The sequence below is a fragment of the Pipistrellus hanaki genome, assembly GCF_964339955.1.
Source record: "Pipistrellus hanaki genome assembly, chromosome: 2".
In the NCBI taxonomy this organism is placed as follows: domain Eukaryota; kingdom Metazoa; phylum Chordata; class Mammalia; order Chiroptera; family Vespertilionidae; genus Pipistrellus; species Pipistrellus hanaki.
This window is the reverse complement of record NC_140504.1, coordinates 186,926,339-186,947,934: the sequence shown is the minus strand read 5'-3', so window position 1 is coordinate 186,947,934 and position 21,596 is coordinate 186,926,339. Positions and strand designations below refer to the sequence as shown.

General features: G+C 40.1%; 2 protein-coding genes across 7 annotated transcripts; one reads left to right on the top strand and one right to left on the bottom strand.

Annotated features, from left to right (window-relative positions):
* The first annotated feature begins 1,130 nt into the window (after nucleotides 1–1,130).
* PNRC2 (proline rich nuclear receptor coactivator 2) lies at nucleotides 1,131–5,856 on the top strand. Its single transcript, XM_084875188.1, has 3 exons — nucleotides 1,131–1,926; nucleotides 2,753–2,958; nucleotides 3,650–5,856. The coding sequence occupies exon 3, from the start codon at nucleotides 3,668–3,670 to the stop codon at nucleotides 4,079–4,081; it is 414 nt and encodes a 137-aa protein (XP_084731314.1). The 5' UTR covers nucleotides 1,131–1,926; nucleotides 2,753–2,958; nucleotides 3,650–3,667; the 3' UTR covers nucleotides 4,082–5,856.
* A 1,293-nt stretch (nucleotides 5,857–7,149) lies between these two features.
* On the bottom strand, nucleotides 7,150–20,497 carry SRSF10 (serine and arginine rich splicing factor 10). 6 transcript variants are annotated; one of them, XR_014794205.1, is made up of 7 exons: nucleotides 20,303–20,496; nucleotides 18,733–18,837; nucleotides 14,388–14,491; nucleotides 13,176–13,338; nucleotides 12,892–12,945; nucleotides 10,251–12,756; nucleotides 7,150–10,214 (listed from the first exon to the last, which is right to left on the bottom strand). XR_014794205.1 is itself a non-coding variant. In XM_084875134.1 (7 exons), exons 1-7 carry the CDS (start codon nucleotides 20,365–20,367, stop codon nucleotides 9,404–9,406), a joined length of 654 nt encoding a protein of 217 aa, XP_084731260.1. In that variant the 5' UTR covers nucleotides 20,368–20,494; the 3' UTR covers nucleotides 8,175–9,403. The 6 variants fall into 6 exon arrangements, 5 of the variants coding, with proteins under 5 accessions (XP_084731260.1, XP_084731258.1, XP_084731257.1 ...); XM_084875134.1 differs by having other exon boundaries at nucleotides 8,175–9,464; nucleotides 12,655–12,756; nucleotides 20,303–20,494; XM_084875132.1 differs by lacking the exon at nucleotides 10,251–12,756 and having other exon boundaries at nucleotides 8,175–9,464; nucleotides 12,892–12,942; nucleotides 20,303–20,495.
* Nucleotides 20,498–21,596: the final 1,099 nt, after the last annotated feature.

Below are 21,596 nucleotides of genomic sequence, written 5' to 3'. Positions count from 1 at the left end.
TCTCTGTAAGAAATCAATAAAATATATTTTAAAAATATATATTGTAAGAGTCTTCTCTGAAGTCAAAGTTTTGACCTGCTTAAATACAGCTATTTTTCTGGTCAGATATCTAAGCCAGCTTTTTACATTTTTCGAACAGTTTATTTTAGAGGATGAGAGAGAAATATCAATCAACTGCTTTCCTAATGCACCTGCCTCCTTTGGTGCACAGGAGGATGCTCTAACCAACTAAGCCACACTGGCCGGGGCAGCTTTTTTTTATCACATGTTCTGTAACTAGCAGTTACCATATACAGAGCTTTTTTTTTTTTTTTTTCCCAGTGCTTTTTGACTATAATAGAACCAGAAAGTCCCATGCTCAAAAATATCTCTTCTACACACTTTACCAAATTAATTTGATTAACAAACTATTTTTTTTAAATGCAGTCGCTTAGGTAGTTTTCTTAAGAAAACTTAAGACTGCCTGGCCGATGTGGCTCAGTGGTTGAGCATGGATCTATGAATCAGGAGGTCACTGTTGGATGCCCCGTTAATGCACATGTCCTGATTGCAGCTCTATTCCCAGTAGGGGGCATGCAGGAGGCAGCCAATCAACGATTCTCTCATCATTGATGTTTCTATTTCTCTCTCCCTCTCTGAAATCAATAAAAATATATTTTCTTAAAAAAGGAAAACTTAAGACCCAGGGCCGGAAGAACATAATGTGTGTGGCGGGAGGGGGGGGGGGGAAGAGGGAGCGGTGGACACGACGACGACACAGGAGAGGACGGGGGTGGGGATAATGGAACAAAAAACTGGTTAAAAAACGAATGATGTGGAACTTATAAAGAGTATATAGGAATCCAGTAACAAAATGTACATATCGTCAGACATTGGTGTTCTCTTTTTTAAACACTCACTTTGCCCTTTTCCTAACCCTGCACCTCACAGCAAACTCCACCCAGCTCCCGATTTTCACTTGCAAATTAATTGGTCAGGAAGGGGAATAAGGAAGCCCCATTTCTTCAACAAATTCACCTGTGCACGCACCCTGTGCTCACAGAAATAAAGTCTCGCCTGGCCCCCAGGGTTTGGGGCGTGTGTGGCAGATGGAGGAAGGGCTCCGTGGAAGTGGAGGCGCAGTGGGGACCCGGAGAGGAAGCGAGGGGCTTGGTCCGCGCCTGCCCGGGCAGGAAAAGCGTTCACAGCGGAGGCCACTTCGGGAGAAGATGGAAGCCGGGGGAGAGGACCGGAGGGGCCGCAGGCTTTGAGGGCAGCAGCCACCTTTGCGAGCGCGGCGCGGCGCGGCGGGAGGGCGAAGGGCAGAGGGCAGGCGCCGGGCCTCGGAGGGCGGTCCGGTCTGTGAAACGCGGGTGCTGAGCCCAATGGCCCCTCAGTCACTCCCGGGTCCTGAGGGCCGCGGGAGAGCCGGGCGGAAGCGGCTGCCGGAGGCCCCTTCCAGGCGCCGGAAGAGCGGGCTTCTCGGGTCGGGGCACCGGCGCCGATCCGCCAGGGCTGAGGGCGCACAGGCCGCCAGGCCCGGGGCGCCGGGTGGAGCCGTCCGGCGCCGCGGAGGAGCCTCGCGTCACCAGCGGCCGCCGCAGTGCTTCCCGGCATGCCCCTCTCCGGGAGCTTTTCAAACCCTGGCAACAGCCTCCGCCGCAGGCCCCGCCGCCCAGCAACAGGCGGCGGCCCGCGCCTCATTGGCCGGCCCCGCGTCCGCGCGTTCTGATTGGCCGTCGTGCCTCCCGGCCGCTGCTGCGCTCGCCGCAGCCTCCATTTTATCGGCAGAGACAGGAGGAGGAAGTCGTCGGGACCCTGAGGTGGCCAGCAGCTGGGTCGTGGGTGCTCGTGGGCTGTGTCCGTCCCGTGCCTCGTCTCTCCCTGGAAGGGGAGGGGGCTTCGTTACCGGCAGGAGCCGCCGCCGCAGTCCCGAGCTCGAAGTCGGTGAGTGGCGGCGCCGTGGGCGCGGCCATGTTGGCGTCCTGCTCCCCATTGTTGGGGGAAGGAGGCGAGATCCGGGAGCCCGTCGGGGCGCGGGCGGCCGGAGGGCCGGGGTCCCGGGGTCCCGGGGTCCCGGGGACCCGGGCCCGGCGGAGACGGGCGGAGCCCTGCCGGAAGGAGCGAACTTCCGGGATCGCGTTGTGAGTGACTCACGGCCCCGGAGATAATTAAGGCTGTGATAATTTCAGGGCGGCCTATTGATAACTTCGTTTCTCATGTCTTGGAATATCGAGTGAAAATGAAGTCTGGAGGGTCGGGTATTGACGGCAGGGAGGCATTTTTCTGTGCTAAGAGGGGAACTGGGTGGCGTGTGAGAACTTAGGAAACGGGGAGGGGCGGTGTTCCTGACGGAGGAGGAAGCGCTGCGTGATTGGACACGTTGGGAAAACAGGCTTGTGAAGGCGATGTGTCGAAAGAGGACGAATTCTCTTGGGACTTTAATAGCACGATCTTTTTAGGAAGCGAATTTTAAGCTAACTCAACATTGTGGTCACGAAAACCGTTTGAGAATCTGAAAAGTTCCCTGGGAAAAAGATTATTGGGGGGGGGGGGGGCGGGGGAGACACCCTTCCGGTCCCAAGTTCCCTGGGAAGGAGTCCCGGGTCTCCCGGTGGAGAGTTCTTAAATGACAGTTAAAAGGTAAAGCAAGCCATCTTCGGGTTTTCTGCCTTTTAGTTCAGGAAGTAGTAGACTACTTCTGTAGTAAATGTAAACGATCGCTTTTTCTACTGTGTTTATTTGAATTAATGAAGTCCCTTTCCTTTTCTAGCTAAGACTTCTCTCAAACTTGTGTGCTGAGGCGACTCAGATGTTGGCCTCAGCTCCTAGGCTGAACTCAGCGGATTGGCCCATGAAAACTTCTGTATTGAGACAAAGGAGAGGATCTGTGAGAAAGCAACATCTATTATCCCGGGCTTGGCAACAAGGAAGAGGACAGGTGGTGGAAATCCTGCAATCTGAAAAGCAGACTGAAAGGTAGAACCTTTTACGGTAGACACATCCTAAACCACTTGCTTTTTTTTTTATATATAAAGGATTTTTCAGATTTGTGGGTAATTTTTCTTCTTTTTTTTTTTTTAAATATATATATATTTTATTGATTTTACACAGAGAGGAATTGAGAGGGACAGGGAGTTAGAAACATCAATGAGAGAGAATCATCGATCAGCTGCCTCTTGGACACCCCCTACTGGGGATGTGCTCGCAACCAAGGTACATGCCCTTGACCGGAATCGAACCTGGGACCTTTCAGTCCTCAGGCCGACGCTCTATCCACTGAGCCAAACCAGTCCCGGCTGTGGGTAATTTTTCTAAGAAAGGTAATAACTGCATATAATGAAGTGTGAACATACAATGAAGTTAAAGCAGCTAAATAGCACATTTAAATTTTTTTTTAATTGACTTTTAGAGAGAGAGAGGGAGAAAAAGATAGATTTGTTGTTCCATTCATTTGTGTATTCATTGGCTGCTGCTTGTATATGTCCTGACCAAGGATGGAACTTCAACCTTGGCATATTTGGAAGATGCTCTAACCAACTGAGCTACTCTGCCAGGGCCGAGGAGCACATTTTTTAGTCTTCCCCAAGGTTTCTGGAGTAACAAGTTGGGGCTTAAAAGTTTTGAATTTTTCTTAATGGAATCTTATTTTGTTTCCATTCATTTACAGGTGACAAAGAAGCTGAAGATGGGTGGTGGAGAGAGGTATAACATTCCAGCCCCTCAATCTAGAAATGTTAGTAAGAACCAACAACTTAATAGACAGAAGACCAAGGATCAAAATTCCCAGATGAAGATGGTTCATAAGAAAAAAGAAAGAGGACATACTTATAACACACCAGCAGCTGCATGGCAGGCCATGCAAAATGGGGGGAAGAACAAAAACTTTCCAAATAATCAAAATTGGAATTCCAGCTTATCGAGTCCCAGCTTGCTTTTTAAGCCTCAAACTAATCAGAACTATGCTGGAGCCAAATTTAGTGAGCCGCCATCACCGAGTGTGCTTCCTAAACCGCCAAGCCACTGGGTTCCTGATTCCTTTAATCCTGATAAGGAAATAATGACATTTCAACTTAAAACCTTACTTAAGGTACAGGTATAAAATAAGATCAAGTATTAATGTTTAAAGTAGGGTAGTTGACAATAGTTTCATACCAAATTCAATGTTCGGCAATTAATCTGTGTTAAGCCCCCTAATTAATGTAGAAAATGCAGACTTCATCTTGTCTTGTGTTGCTGTGCACTGTGATGTAATGGTATTATCAGTGCCACTTAAGATAACTAAGTTACTGATAATTGTACTTATATCAGGTGTTGTCAGTTGAGTAACTTTTAAGCAAAACTTCAAGTTTAGATTTGGGGAATGGTAAGGGAATCAACTTTTTCTCTTGTGGGTAAAGTACTGAAAAGTGGTGCATGTGGAAGAGGCACTAGGAGCTAGTTAGAATGAGACTGTATCCCCCATTGGCCCTGTTTCTTATATGCAGTGGATAGGTGACTGCAACCAACATGCCAAAACCATTTTTTATAGAAAGTTATTTGGTGGTCACAGAATAGCTTTTAAAATACATTTTTGTATTATAGCACTGCACAGGCTATTCTGATAGTGTTTGGCCTCAAATCATTCCTGCAAAGCTTGCTTAAAGTAGGGAGTTACATAATGTGAAAGTACCCAGGAAAGAAAGAGCCATGTAAATAAATACATGTAATATACTTGTAGCATATGTAAAGTTTTGCCATTCATCTTAACAAAAACAAGAGTATTTTAGTATGAATTTACTAATATAAGACCATGGACTCTTTTTTTACACTATGGCCTAATTTTAAAGGTCTGAAATAAAGTTTGCCCTTGTGCTAAAGTGCCAGTGTATGTATGTTATATGATCTGGTTGTAAACTATATTTCAAAGTAAATCATAGTGTCGCTAAGTTTTATAAATATAACTGAAAAGGTTTTAAAGCTGCTAAAACACTTCCTATTTGTAAAAGATGTGAAATGCAGTATGGGACTATTAATTTTTATTCCTTAAACCCAAAGATAAAGTTGTTAAAGGTCTATCCAACCTTAAAGATTTATATTCACTTTGAATGTTTCTGACCTATGATACAAGTATATTTAATCATGCCAGAGTTTGTCACCATTAAGTGCAAGCAGGGACCACTTACGCAAAATATTTCTTGCATAGTATCTTGATAACATGTCTGACCTACTTTATAAATGCTAAGGGCAATGTTAACCAAATAGTAAGTTAAAAATGTGTAAAGATCAATTAAAATTCTGATTGTAGCCCTGCTGGTGTGGCTCAGTAAGATCAATTAAAATTCTGATTATAGCCCTGCCTGTGTGGCTCAGTGGTTGAGCACTGACCCACAGACCAGGTCACCAGTAAGATTCTGGGTGATCCCAGTGGAGGGTGTGCAGGAAGTGGCAGGTCGATGTTTCCTTTTCTAAAATCAATAAAAACATTAAATAATTTGTCAGGGCCCTATTTTCTAATTTGGCAGGATGGTTTGTTTTTTAATGTTTTATTGATTTTTTAATTTTATAAGAGGGAGAGGGACAGAAAGGTAGAAACACCGGTCAGCTGCCCCCTACACACCTCCCACTGGGGATGTGCCCAAAACCAATGTATGTGCCCTTGACCGGAATCAACCCGGAACCCTTCAGTCCACAGACTGACGCTCTTATCCACTGAGCCAAAAACTGGTCTTGGTGGGCAATTTTTACAATTTTCAGGCAGAGTGACCAAGTTGTGTGTATCCAAATAAATTAAGGCAAGCTAATGTTGCCCAACTCATCCTAAAGACAAGCTGTTTGTTCCTAAATGTGCATATATGAATTTGAAACACTGAATTAAAAATAAAACTGCTTTTTCTACCCAGTGCCTTTTTTACTTTATAAAATATTGCTATGACTGCCTAATACTTATTCTTAGAGTGCACATAACCCAACTGAGGATCAGGTTTGGTTTTAACCCAACTGAGGATCAGGTTTGGTTTTAATTGCTTTTGAGACATCCACTTAAGACTAACAGCAAAAGGCTACAGGCAGAATAAGCTGCCGAGTTTGCTATCAAGTTGAGTAAAGCGGGTTTATTTAAATCTCCCTATTCTATGTTCTATGACACAATTCCTAAAATGAACGAGAATCCTTTAAATTCTACACTAGCACAGCAATGCTATGTAAATTTATATTCTCACACAAACGGAAATAATTAATTTGTAGGAAATTAACATGTATAAAGTATTGCCAAGTTTTTCTTTTAGGACCAAACAATTCTCACCACAGATGTCTTTTGATAGTTTATGGTTTGCATATATTTAAATGTGGTGTAAATTGGGTGGTAAACACAATACAATATACAGGGGGTGGTCTGGCTAATGTCTGGTTGAGCAGTAACCCAGGCACCAAAGGTTGCTAACTTGATCCCTAGTTGGTGTGCAGGAGGCAGCTGAACCATGTTTCTCTCCCTTCCCTACCTCAAAAATAAAAAATATATTTAAAAACAAAATACATTCAGGGAGTGTATTGTAGAACTATGTATCTGAAACCTGGAATCTTATTAACCAATGCCACCCTGTAATTTCAAAGTGTAGCCCTGCCTCGGCTGGCATGGCTTGATTGGGTGTTCTCCCATGCTGAGATGTCACCCTGATTCTGGGTCAGGACACGTGCCCTAGTTGTAGGCAGCTAATGTTTCTCCCTTTCTCATAAATAAAATAGTGTTGACTTTTATGACTGAAATGATAGAGGATTGAAGGCGGGGAAGTTTTAACAGCTAAGGTAATCTAAAAGGTGAATGATACCAACATCACATACTTTAGAAAGGCAATAAAATGGTGGTTAGCCTTACAGTGACAGGAATTTCCCAAATCACTGTACTTGAAGAAACCAAAATATACTTAAAGCTATATTGTGAGTCTTATGGCAATGTGTTAACATTTACATTTATCTTTTGATGGCAGTGTATAGTACCGGGAATCTGAGTCCTTAACCTACCCATACATTTAAATTCTGCTAAGTTCTCTTTCCTAAAAACAAGCACAAAGTAGCAAGAAACAGAGGGATTTGGGGCAAGTTTTCTAGTATTTGTTTTCTCATAGGCAATTACTTAGCAAAACAAGGACAGTGTATGTCTTAAAACCTTACACACAAAAGAAAGCCCCAATATTTTTTGGCTCCTAGACGAGTTTATTTCTCCATTATTCAAAGAGATGTGATCCATAAAAAACTTCACATAGGCTTTTTACTTAAACTACTCTGGCAATTATCAATGAAATGAATTTAACATGCCTTGCTTTTATTCCAAACAAAAAATAATCCCATCTTTAATATAAGGGTGAAATGAAGGTTAGGAATACAAAACATAAAGCACTAAACATTAACAATGTTGGAAGAAGGGACAGAGGGTGAAAACCCTAGGAAGAACCTTTCCATAGCAACCAGTCCTGTCTCATGGGTGTCAACAGCTGAGACAAATGGGTTGCTTTTACTTCATTTTTATGGATGAGAAGTTTATTTCCGGGGATTCTTAAAGGCTTTAATAGCTCTTAGCAGAATGCCATTAGATTATTCCTGAGTTACCCCTCTGCTGTCTCAAGTCACAGCTCCCCTATTTCAGAATATCTCAGGATTTTGTAAATGGGAATATGATAAAAATACAATCTAATATTGAAATTTGGGAAACCAGCCTGGAAAAAGTGTCACAACAGCTGTGAGAGCTTGGGTTACATTTAACTTCTTCCATTCAGAAGAGTCACAAAATACTTTTTTGCAATTAAACCTATCTTATAAATCTTCCCTCAGTGAACCTTAGATTCCCTGATAATTTTAAGCTATAAAACGCTCCCATTTGTTAAAAAGTACAGTGCAAAACTGTGACAAAGATGAACTAAATGAAAAAATCATGGACTCCAGTTAATCTGCCATTCTCTATGTATCTTGGCCAAGTTCAAAATTTAACATGAGTAAAAATAACCTCCAGTTCAGGATAGAAAAACTTACATAAACCTCCAGTTCATGCCTCCCCTTAGTTATGTGTGTTCTGCTATATTTTATCTTTACAAAACCCATATTTTTAGATGAATAACATTAAGTTTAAATGTGGCAGAAACATGACAAAAATAAGAGCAATGGAATCAATATATAGGCAAATAGCCTTCATATCCTAATAAGGAACTAAGAAATCCAAAACATTTTGTGATACTATAAAAGTTATTTATTCACTATACACAGAACATGTCCCCTACAAAATGTACATGTCAATCACTAAAAAGTATAACTTGGCGAACATTTTCTCAGTTACAGAACATACTAAATCAGTTGGAATAACAGCTCTCTTTCTGCCTCAAAATAATCTAATTATAGCACCCAGTGTCCTGTATATCTAATGCAAAATGAAATACTTTTGGGGGGATTATCTCCTAATGTGTGTTTGAGGAGGCAGTAAACAATATAATTCTAGTATATTACAGTCACTGCACAATAAATCAGTTTATTACAGATCAAAACATCATTTTTTCATTATTTGTATTAATGGGATGCAAACAGAAATACCAGATACTTTTTAATGTCAGGTAACCACAAAATTACTTATCTTTGATAGTATACTGGGTTTTATAATTACATTAAGATATGGTGTAAAATATTGTCAAACAATACACCTCAAAACAATGAGGCCATTCTGTAATGTCATTCACTAGATTGTGCTCAGACATTTATTGAATAAGTGAATTTTAAATCTATTTTTCCTCCCAATTATCCAGTACAATTGTTGCTTATAGTAAAGGGCTCAGTAAATGTTTGTGAATATGCTAAGAAAGAGGTGAGATGTAGAACCTCTTAACTGGATGTCAAGTATTATAATTAGAATTTACCTGGGAATAGTGTTTAAGGAAGATGTAAACTGCACATGGCATACAGGTGAATAAACTCAGATGCCAACAAAGCAAACCATTAAACAGTAAAACACTGGCACTGGAACAAGGCAATATTTGCCAATAGCAAAAATGAATCTGACTTTGAGAGAACCAAGAAAAAGTTTAAATTGGACCATGCCTTTTCTCACCCATTGTTTCAGACAGACCAAAAGCAGCACTGTAGGAGACTTATGGCTGTCTACCGTGATATTCAGACATCCTAGTTTCCAGTAATTTATTATGGACCTGTTATCCATGAATCAAATATAAACCTACTCAGATTTAGGGATTAGTTTCCACAAGTACAAAGCTGAATTTCCTTTTATTTGTCCTAAAATGCTTACTTCCAAACTTGAAGGGACTTCAATTATTCCATGTAGTTTCAATAACATTCTTTTATCTTTTCAGACCAGAGTCAAATATTCACACAGTATTCATACTGCAGCACCTTCCACCCACCCTTTGGTCGCTTGAACTGCCCTTCTTTGGTTCTTTTTCCGCTTTTCTCAGATCTTTCTTGAAGTGTAGTAAGCAGAACTGTACTGGGTATTCCAGCTGCAGTTTGGTCTTAAATAAAAGAAGGATGTTTGTCAGTTTGGTTTTCTTTATTCTTCTCTGTGGTATACAGGATTTTGTTAGTTGAACTGGATGTAGCAGCTTACTGGGCCAGATTTTCAAGAGAACAGTACAATAGTTCCCAGGGTTATACCTTAATAGCTCATACACTAAGTAGCACACCTTTTCTTTCTCACTGAGGCATTATCTGTCATTTCTCTTCTTGCTTATTTGGCTTAAAACAAAATGTAAAAAGAGAGGTGAAGTGTCATCCCTCACTTGAGTCTTGATGGTTTAATATATTAAGCAGTGCCAGACACACAGTAGGTACTCAATAATTATCTAACTCAAGTATGTAACCCAAAATTAAAGCACTGTATAAGGATCCTCATCAATATCAGTAGGATCCTAACTCTTATGGGTTCAACTATAATATAGTCCTTTGGAAGCTCTGTTACATATTTTATTTCAGAAATAACACAGACGAGTCTAAAAATAAGAGACACAAGTAAAAAAAAAAAAAAAAAAAAAAAAAAAAAAAAAAGAAAGAAAATACAAGGTCTTTTAATTCTAGAGATTGAGAATCATCTCAATGTACTTTTCTCAAATTGTAATCCATTAAAAAAAACAAAACAAAACACAAAACAAAACAAAAAAACAATCACCAAACCACAAGAGGACCAGGTTTGGACTCAATAATCTGGCCCTTTCTTTGAGCCTCAATTTCCTTATCTGTGACATCGGGAAAATAAAAGTATCTAACTAATAGGGTTTTGTGAAAATTAAACGAGCTAACACATAAAAAACTTTTAGAACAGTGTCTGGCACATCATAAATACTCAATAACTATCAGCTATAATGGTTGCCATTATTTAGTAGCTGGAATTCAAAAACCTAAACCAGCTCCCCAGTTATCACTTATTAATTGCTTATCAAATTCAATGCAAAAGCATTTTAAACCATGCCATAAACACAAGACCTAACATATCTTGTTTAGGACTGGGAAGAGCAGAATTATTGGTCTACCCAATAAACTTCTAATCAGCTGACCAAATTTCACTTTAATGCATATCTTAACACTACTAATAACCTCTTATTTAACCCAAGGGGCTTTGACATTACATAAGGGATTTTTAAGTACCATGTAAAAGATGTACCTTACTGGTAAGTTCTATTCATTTCCAAAGTAAAAGTTAGTTGTGCCTAGTGAAACACTGATTAAAACTATTCCTCAGTCTACAAAAGATTCCATGTTATTTTAGGATCTCATTAAAAACTATAATAATTCCAGTTAATCATTATTTCCTTCATTTTGTTTTTATTATAGCATGTTTGCTTCATTTACAGCAAGCAGAAAATAAACTGGGTCTTATTTTGATCCAAACATTGATGTTTTAAAGGTTGTACACAATATTAGTTAAAAAGAACATATAAAAATACCTTTTTAGAAGCTTCTATAAGAAAGAAAATACAGTTTAACCCCACAACTTTCCTCTTTGCTAGAACTGCAAACTACTGCTACAGTTTTAAATAGACTTTTTTTTTGTTGTTTAAACTATACATCCAGGAAAATCTAAAAAATTAAAGAAACGTGCATATAAATGATTGCATAGCAGAACATGAACATTAACTGCAAAACAGTAAAGAAATGAGAGTTAGAAATACTATCAAATATACAAAGGTCCTAGACTCAACCTTTAAACACATTCCACAAACAGTATTTAAAAACCACCTTTTGTTCTTTACAGGCAAGGCCTATATTACTAAAAGCAAAATTGAAAAAAGCAATCCTCTAAAAGGAGTCGTTTTCCCACAATATTTCTTACTTATAACCTGGCAAGCAAGCAATCTAAAAATTTTGAAGATGCTAGCTTTTATTCTGAAATGAGACTGGACACATCAAGTAACTTATTGTCCCTAAAACGATCTCTCAGAGAAATGCTAGAAATTATAAAATGGTTAAAGGGAATTTTTTCCTCATTTTTAGTCAGGTACTACACATTGATAATCCATCAATTCTTTTTCATGGCACCACAGAATCACCTAGAATGGGAGTGTCTTTCAATTTGCCTCACATTAAATAAACAGGTGTGACGAACAAGCCTCCTTCATAAAGAGGTAGGCAAATTTTGATACAAATGCACATACAACAAGTGCTATAAGCATCAAAATGCAGTTCTTCTACACTATGTACACACAAACCTACTGTGAAACAATTAACTTGTTTTTAACAGCAGCAAAAACTAAGCTATTATGGTCAACGATGTTCTTTCAAGTTTAGAGTAACTACATAAGAGCATCATTTCCACCTCAAATTTGTCATCATTGACCTGTTCAAATTTTAAGGTGAGTTTTTCTGATGTTTATATATTCCAAATCTTAGAAACCAGAAAAAAAAGCAGTGAAGGCTCCATGTTTCAATAAAAAACTCAATCTTCCTGGAAATGCTACTTAATCCAGTTGCATCACTCCCTAAGATGGTGGGGTTAAGAAAAGAACTATTCCACACTGGGTCATAAATTAACTATTTTCACGGGCCTAGACATCTTAAGACAAAAAGGTCCACCCTGAACCTAAATGTGTTTGATCACTCAGTGTACTGTGGCTACAACTTCACTTTTGTATCATTCTATCTTATTAGCAAGCTATTTTTCTAGGTTAACAGGTCTACCAAATATGGATATGAGTTTGTTTTTAATAAGACAATGTTGCAAATTATGGTCAACCAACATCTTTTCACCAATACTTCAAGCATAAAAAATGAGAATCTTTACAAAAATATACAGAGACACCACAAATTGGTAGCTGCCCATAACATTAAACAAACTGGACTCTTAAGAGTGGCTTCTCAACAGCATATCACTTTAATTATAACCATTGCCTGGTACAGGGAAAACTGACAAGTGTTTTGTAAGCATCATTGCAACATTGTATTCCTGATAATTTAAGTAAACCAAACTATGAGTAAATGAATGATACATGCCTAAAATATCATGGTTTATACTATCAGTGGCCACTGGACTTGGGACTAGTCCAAGACCTTGATCTAGATTTTGACCTAGACCTAGACTGTGATCTTGACTGAGATTTGGATCTAGGTGGTTCTTTTTTCCTTGGTTCCTTTTCATATCTTGAGCCAGACTTATAATGTGTTTTGGAATCTGTTTTAGAGGTGCCTCTAGTTTTGGTGTGAGATGCAGACCTAGAACGTGATTTAGCCTTCATTTCTTTCTTGGGCTGGGACTTGGACCGTGATCTTGAATTGGATTTAGATCTTGAAAAAGATCGATTTCGGTGTTTGAATCTTTCAAAACAGAGGAGAGATACAATTAGAGTAAAAATTAAGATTCTATATTAATTAAATTTATTAGTTTTAGAGCAAAAGTTCACTCTGAAATTGAAAAAATGTGTAAGTCTCTTTCAAAGCAAAGTTATTTACCTATCATTGTCGGAATGGCTTCTGCTACGCCGTGGTCTTCCGGTCGGTCTACTGCTAAAAAGTACACCAGAAAAAGCAAACAGTGACAAATGTCTATTTACAGTCTTATAAAGTTTCTAATTTAAAAAGTGAACCATAAAACTTTTAAAATTAAACACTAAATTATTTTTAGTCTCAACAAAGCATACAATGTATGTAATTAGAACTACACAAAAAATTTTTTTAATTTAAAGCTAACAAACATAAGTCTTTCTTGACAGATCACTGTGCTACATCACACTTACTTTCTAGGACTATAGGATCTTCTATAGTTGTAATCAAAGGACCGACTTCTTGATCTCCTTCTTTCATAACTTCGGCTTCTAGAACGCCTGTATCTGTCATAATCATCGTAACGTGAAGAACTGTACACATTCCTCCCTTCCTTGGCTTTCATCTGATTTGGAGCTATGAAAGACATAGAACAGATATTTTTAGAAATATATGACTTTTGAACTAGATGCTATTTTGGAGTCATCTCACCCTGACTTTCATTAAGAATACAATTAACAATTTCAAAATACTTACTGGTAAGCTATGAACAATGTGTGTCAAAATGCAGTAATAGCCCTAGCCTGTTTGGCTCAGTAGATAAGAGCATTGGCCTGTGGACTGGAGGATCTCAATCCCCCAGTAGGGGGCGTGCAGGAGGCAGCCAATCAATGATTTTCTATTATTGATGTTTCTATCTCCCTTTCCCTCCCTCTGAAATCAATTAAAAAATATATTTAAAAAAAGGCAGCAATATACTGTCCTACAATTTTAAGAGGCCACAACAAAGAAAAGCAAGAGAGTGAACATTACTGAATGCCTCAGGTACACCCACACCCCTAGACAGTCAATATTTGTTATCTCATTCAATTCTAAGGAGCAGGTACTTTATGTATGTGTATATATATGCATAAATAACAGTGAACACCTGACCAAAGACCTAGAGATTACCTAAGCACTCCTCCTCTCTTCCTCAGCTATTTTAATCACTATATTTTTGTATCTTGTCCAAGATAACGATTGTTGAGACAGAATTCAAACCCAGGTCTATCTGGCTTCAAAGCCTGTACTGCTGCCTAATTAGCACCGTTAACATCTGCATACTACTAAAAAACAGTAATATAAAATCTATTCTAGGTTTAATCTACATAGCCTTTCCCAGTCTAATTCATAGCTATACACTCACATAATCACCCAATTATTTTTTATGACGAAAAATAGCTCGAGACCCAAAACTTTCTGAATTTTAACCTTCAGTTTCACTCCCAGTAGATGAAACATGTCACAGCTGACAGCATCAATGCACTTAAGAGTCCAAAGATAATTCAGGCACTCCTGTCTTCTCATTGCCTTATGTCTACCCCAAAACTTTGTAATACATCTAAAAATATGATGAAACAAAGTATTCAAGATATTCTATGTTTTCAAATTATGCTTTATAAACATATCAGGCATAAGGTACTTACTCTTCCGATCTCCCTGTGCAAACTGTATTTCAATTTGGCGACCACAAATCCATTTTCGGTCCAAATTATGTAAAGCATCTTCAGCATCACGAACATCTTCAAATGTGCTAAATGTTAAGGGGCTTGGGAAATTTTGGGAACTTCGATAATGAGTGAAAGTTCACTTGGTAAATCTTGAAAAATTCACATTATTAATCTTTCATTATTACTCTAGAAGATCTATCAGACCCCTCACTAGCTGGCTGAATCAGCTATAAATACTTCGCAATATTAAAGCACTTGTGAATTTCCAAGGCATATGTTTGTAAACACATGTGAATAGTCAAACTATTATAGAAATAAATTATAGCTGAAATAACAAAATAATCCTATCAAAAAACTTTCCTGTTTTAAGAATTAACTTTACAAAATAAGACAAAAAGAAAAACAAGTGTCAGTTCTGTTGTATGTTAAAACAAAAATCTCTTAAAAAATAAAACCAAAAATATCCTATTTTTATTTCAAATGAAAAAAAGAAAATGCCAATAGTTCTTGTGTAAGCAAGCAGAATGAATATATCTCACCTACGAGAGGAACGCATTAACCGTAAATTTTTACTGTTTTACTGAGATTTCTAACACTATTGTTTAACATAGTAGTCTTTCTTTATACCACAGGGAAGGATGGTAACTAGCCACTTGCAATAATGTAAACAAAACAGAATCAAGCAATATTCAAGAAATCACTGTACCAAACGTGTATTACAGCCATGCACAGACAAGCATGCTCTCAATAAATAACTGACCATTTCTATAGATTCCTGGACTGAAAAGCCCTAACATCAATGATACTAACACAGCATCCAACCAAGAAGTGAGTTTGGGACTAGCTTTATCCTGAGCATTTTGATATTATCTAGCAACATAAAGTAGGAACTCTTGGCCCCGTTTTGTTTTTTAACATATTTTTATTGATTTCAGAGAAGGAGAGAAACATCAGTGAGAACCTTTCATAGGCTGCCTCTTGCACACCCCACATTGGGGATGGAGCCCGCAATATGGGGGTATGTCTGACCAGGAATCCAACCATGACCTCCTTGTTCACACGTAGATGCTCAACCACTGAGCCATGCCAACTGGGCTCTTGGTCCCTGGTTTTTATCTCAGAGGCTAAGTTGCCTGTTCTCTCCTCAATGTCAGCAATAAATGAAAAGCCAAGAGTTTTTGGTGTCATCTCTAAGTTTAGTGCCTTTCCTAAATCCACCATTCTAATGGAAGCCAAGCACATATTCAGAACAGTACTTGATGTAAAAGTTTTGGAAAGGGAGCTAGTTAGGTTTGAGTGTAGATATTTATTCTATCCTAAGGCATAATTTGAACTTGCCTATTTTTGTTTCTTAAACTTGAGAGATTTTGAGAGCAGAGTGAAAACTACTCCAAGTGACATATTCTCTCCCTCTCCCCCTCCAAGATTGACACTATTCTTTTTTTCTCAGAGACTAAAAGGTTGGTCTCACTAGATTTCCTTTTTTGTTCTGAAATAAATTAAGGACCATGGTGGGTTTCCAGCTCTTTTTCCTGAGGGCATTATTATACACGAGTTAATATAGAGGGAGAGGTTATCCCAAGTCCAAAATCATAGGATCTTCAATATGACAAGGCAAAGACTGACTAGGAATTTAATACTGTAACAGATAAGCCTTCAAGGTTAATGCAGTTGGGTTCTAAAGTAATTAAAAGAAATACGTTCACTTAATGGGTATACTAATTTATTTACTTTAAGGGACTTAGATCAAGAGGTAAAAAAATTATTAACAAGACCAAATCATCCGTTTTGGCTATCCTCAAAACCAGAATCCTGGGTTGGATGAACGACAAGATTTTACTTGACCTTTAAAAGAAGGCAAGTGGCTACAGAAGGGGCAGACAAATGTCATTCTGATGCCACTTTTGGAGAAATCTCTACTCAGTCTTCTTAAAAAAATTTTTTTTAAGACCACAGAAAAAACCATCCTACATAATAAAAGGCTAATATGCAAATCAACAGAATGGCGGAACAATCCTATGTAATAAAAGGCTAATATGCAAACCAACCAAATGGCAGAATAAATTGCCATGACATGCACTGACCACCAGAGGGCAGACACTCAATTAGGAGCTTACCCCTGGTGGTCAGTGCTGGGCTCATGGCTGGCAAGTGCAGTGGCAGTGACAGGAGCCTCTCCCACCTCCGTGGGGAGTGGGCCTAAGCTGGCAGTTGGACATCCCCCGAGGGCTCTGGGACTGCAACAGGGCGCAGGCCAGGCTGAGGGGACACCCCCCAAGTGCACGAATTTCGTGCACAGGGCCTCTAGTATGTGTATAAAAAAGTCAATTTTCCTTAGATGACAACACTTACGGTGTTAAGTATCACATACTCTTGAGTTAAACTACTGCTGCTCCTGGGTCACAGGCCACTCTAAAACCAGGTCAACATTTTAAGCTAGAATGCATTGCTACTAAAATAAACAAATAAATAAATAAAATAAATCAAGCCAGATATCTCTTACCCTCTTTGTAATACAACTTTGCAACAAATTGCCACAACGGTTCTCGATCACTGGCCCTGTGGGAGTAGCAACTTTCCACATTTGCTCATTAAGTTTCACTAGGACTCCAGTTTCTTTCTTTCTTTCTTTTTTAAAAAATATTTTTTCCTTTAATTTATTTATTGATTTTAAACATCAATGAGGATTATTGATCGGCTGCCTCCTGCATGCCTCCCATTGCAGATCAAGCCTGCAACACAAGCATGTGCCCTTAACCAGAATCAAAACCAGGACCCTTCAGTCTGCAGGCCTATCCTCTATCCACTGAGCTCAACTAGCTAGGGCTCCACTTCACGAAGTTTCAAGAGACTTTTTGAACTGAAGCAACAAGGAAGAAATTTCCCTAGCCTGAAGTACACAGCCCAAACCTTTGTTGTCTCAGAGATTATCTCAGTGAAATAATATCACTGTGAAACTCTGGGCCAGGGAATGATTTCCAAAGGCCTTTTCCAATCTATGAAGAGACAACCAATCGTAAGTGCCAAAGCAGTGCATGGTCAGCAGGCATCACAGACCCAAGTTCCAGAAGTTAGGAACATGTGTGTGCCCTGCAGCAGCAACTTTAAAATCTATCTAGTTTCTCCGTAGATCTGACCCTGTAACACAACCAGAACTGTTTCTAAGTAGTTCCCAGTACATGCATCTCTCTGCTTTTAAGCATAAGCATGGCTCTGTGGAGTCAGACTGACCAGAGAACCTCACGCGACTACTCTACAGGGCACTGCCTTCTATCCTATGGCACCTGACCACCTGGTCCAAAACAGAAATATGCTAAACTGTAAGCTTAAAACATTACATCCTAGTAGTACACTTTAACTTGCAAAGCTGCGAAAGTGCATTAAATAAGACCACAATCACAACATCCAAGGCCCACATAAATCAAGTTACAGGTTTTGTCCCTAAACCAAACCAAAAAATTTGAAAATTAACTGCTTACAAAACATGAAGAGGGGGGAAAAAAAAGGGGAAAATAGTTATTCTGTAGGATACATCAGGTATGATTCCTTTAATCTTGGCCATCATTCAACTTCATCTTGACCTTTAACTCTTTAAGTGCTTGTCAGAAGGACTTGTCATGAGATGCTTGGCCAAATATGACAGATGGCTTTATCTTTAACTTTGAAAAACAACCTTTTCCCCCTTTTGTAGATAAAGCGAGGCTTTGTCTCCCATTAGGCTTGTCCTTCTTCCAGCTTTTCTTTACTTTTTCTTTTCCCAAACTCTCCCTTCTCTTCAAGCCTGATCCTTAAGAGGTCTTTGGCTTGTCTACTTGCCTTAAGTGTTGAACTCTACTCTAACGGTTCTTTCATGCTTTCTCTTTGGGGTCGCCATAACTGTACAGCTTTACATTCTCTGAGGTAACAACAGAGGACAGCAAATTAGGGGACAATATTAAAGAGTTTACCTCATTGTTATACAATTTGTTTTGATCAAGTGATTCAAATTAACAAACAAGAATACCAAACTTTTCATTGCTAAGCACAAGAACATATTAACTTTTAATTTGACTTACATTAAAGGTGGTAGGAATCAAGAGTGTATTCAAATTCAAATCACATGTTAAATCACCGATTTGAGTTTCAGCAGCATAAATGGGAATTTAAATGTCTTACTAGTTTGTATTAACTTAAACAGAGCAATGTGAGTTAGAATTAATTTTTCAGAATGGGAAGACAGACATTTAAAAAAGTAAACCACTTTTTTGATGTTACCTCTTACATAAACTTGAGTTTCAAACTCCAACACCCCTCACTAATCAGCCATCTGAAGAAAGGATATTGAACATAAGCAAATCCTCGTGGACGGCGAGTGTAGAAATCAAGTGGAACATACACATCAACTATAGGACCATAACGACCAAACTCTCGTCGTAAATCTTCAGACCTAAAACACCATAAAAAGACCCCAAGTTTTTACGTTTACTTTCTTAAAAAGACTTTCTTTGTAAGAAATAGGCATCTCTTTTTAATGTCTCAGGTTAATGAAAAGGACTGTGTCCCTGGGTGACCTGAAACAGACAAACTTTCTGAATCTCAATATTAAGAGCCAATTTTAAGAACACACAAAAAAGATCCGTACAGGCAATGTATCTTTCTGATAAAGGCTAGAATCCAAGATTTCGGAAGATAAAAAATGGAGTTTATAATAAAATCCATTACTGTTTTATGTTACCAGGAAAACAGACATTTACGGAACTTGATCACAATTTATCTCTACTGTTTATCCACATCCTTCATTTTTCACAAAAGGTATAGAAGCATTAGGCTGTATGTAGGTATTGCTAATGTGGTTTTTTAAATTTCAAGTCAACTCTATACTCTGAATAATGCCAAACACATATATTCACCCTAAAATTTTAGCGACACGTTATCCAGTTTGAAAGTAATCTCACAAATATATATAACTCCTTAAAAATGTCAAATGACAAAGGGGAAGTTTTCCCAGAACGCTAGAATAATCACTACTGTTTACTTTCCCTATTTAAAATCAGGACAGGAAAATGTAGATTATACAAGAATAGCAAAAATATTTGATTTCGGAGGGGGAGGGGACAGCAGAGCGATTATTTGTGAAATATAAACTCATTTTGTGTAAGACCTCTTTCAAAAAATTCTAACGGCAAAGCCAAGCAATTAAGGGAGCTGCGAGAACAAAGGCAGGTTCTGGATTAATCCAATTTAGTAATCAACGCCCTCCCGGTAGAGGCTCCTTAAGCCCCCGTTCTCCAAGGGTGACCAGTATTTCCGGGAAACGGGAAAAACTAGTTCGTACCGTTTAACTGAAAAAAAGAAAAAAAAAAAAGTGATGTTCCAAATCTTAACAATATTCCTTTCCTTTAAAGGTCTCCATTTAAAACATCACAAATATAAAAAAAAAAGGGGGGGGGGTATCAAACGCTTCGCCGCACTCCCCTCCCCCGACCCGTTATTTCGCCTGGAAATTTTTTTAATTAAAAAAGAAAAGAATAAAAGATCCCAGGCCGAGGGGGGCGTGCACCTCCAAGAATGTGAACTTCCAATTCAATGGGGAGCGGATGTCGGCCGCGGCAGGGGGTGGAAGCCGGCGAGAAAGCCCGGAGAAAGGGCCCGCCACCCCGAACTGCCGCGGGGGGGGGGGGGGGGCTGAAACCACGCCACGCGCTCCGCGTGGCGCGCAGCGGCCCGGGAGGACCTGGGGCGCCGCCCTCGCTCCCACGCGGCGGTAGAGCCGGCGGCGCGGCCTGGTTCCGGCCTGAAGCCCGCCATCTTCGACCCTCCCCTCCCCCGGCCCCGCGCGCCGCCGCCAGGATCCCTCTCCGAGCGCCTGCGGCCTCCTCACGTCGACCTGGAGTACCTTCCCGGTAACTTACCGGGTGTCGTCGGCCACATTCCTCACGAACAGAGACGTGTTGGGGGGACGCAGGTAGCGGGACATGACGGCGGCGTGAGTCTCGGCGGGAGCACTAACGGGCTGGACAAACCGTCCACGGCTCCAGCACTGAGTCCTCACACACACTGCCAGAGGGCTCCGCTACGGCAACGGCCTCTTATCGCGAGACTTCACTCCCGCCTCCACCCCCCACCCCCTACCTCCGGGCGCCGCGCCGGGACTGGCAACTGTTCTTTCCCGCGAGATCTTCCGGCGTGCGCCTGCGCATGCGGACGGCCGGGATACGTGCGGCAGCCAGCGTCTCATTCATTGGCCGTTCGCACTGCCTCCTCCCTCCCCCCGCCCCCCAGCGCGGGTTTTCTTTCTTTAATGCCTTATTTTCCCGCCCTTACATTCCTTTCCTCCCTGCCCCCTCCGCTAAGTCAGAAAGCAGATATATTTCTATATTTTTCTCCTGTGCCAAACTTTACAGTTATTACTAACTGGACGGAGTTTTAGACATTATAATTCCGAGAGGCCACCATAGCGTACGGTTTCCTGTGTGGTCCAAGTTATGCCCTGGCTTTTATTAGATCACTGACCAGCAAGAGAAGAATTTACAGCTTCTCCTATCGAGTTGTGAAAGGGGAGTATGTGTGTCCTTGGAAAGAGACGGGCCTGTCTCTCCCTTGCTTTCTGCACGTTGTGGGCGCACTCCCTGAGAGCCTCTGTCCAGGCTGCCCCTCGCCCAGGCCCTGCATGGCCAATTCCTCCACTACCCACGCTGTTTCCTTCTGATTTTACGCATTCTCAACCTTTGGGTTGCAACTCCAACTTCACATCTTAGTGGTTGTCAACTACAGTGTATTGTATTTCAGTGGTTCTCCAACTTTGGTTTCAGAACCCCTTTACAAGGGATTTACATAACCCTGACAAATTAAGGAAGACTCCAAAGAGCTTTGTGTATGAATGTGGGTTATAGTTATTAATATTTACAGAATTAGAATTATGAAAAATTTGACACAACACACAAGCAGACATTGCACTACCTTTCAACACATAGAGTCTCTGGAAAACTCCATTCTACATTTGTTAGAGAAAATGGCAAATAGTGTAGTATAGTTTTGACCTTGGAGACCACCTTAAAAAGGGTCCTGGGGCCCCTCCCAGACCACAGTTAAGGTACCATTCTCTGATCACCAGACTCCATTTTTTTTTTTTTTTTTTTTTTTTACCAGACTCCATTTTTGGAGCTGAAGGGTTCACCTTTCAGAATGCCTCCGCCATGCAGTGCA

What these genes read in the sequence shown, in the direction of transcription:
- PNRC2 (XM_084875188.1), top strand. Translation starts at nt 3,668, where the DNA reads ATGGGTGGTGGAGAGAGGTATAACATTCCAGCCCCTCAATCTAGAAAT.
- SRSF10 (XM_084875130.1), bottom strand. Translation starts at nt 20,367, where the DNA reads ATGTCCCGCTACCTGCGTCCCCCCAACACGTCTCTGTTCGTGAGGAAT. An exon ending in AGATCCTATAGTCCTAGAAA is followed by an intron (nt 12,943 to 13,175) that starts GTAAGTGTGATG and finishes ACTTTTTAGCAG; the next exon opens with TAGACCGACCGGAAGACCAC. An exon ending in AGCCATTCCGACAATGATAG is followed by an intron (nt 12,757 to 12,891) that starts GTAAATAACTTT and finishes CTGTTTTGAAAG; the next exon opens with ATTCAAACACCGAAATCGAT.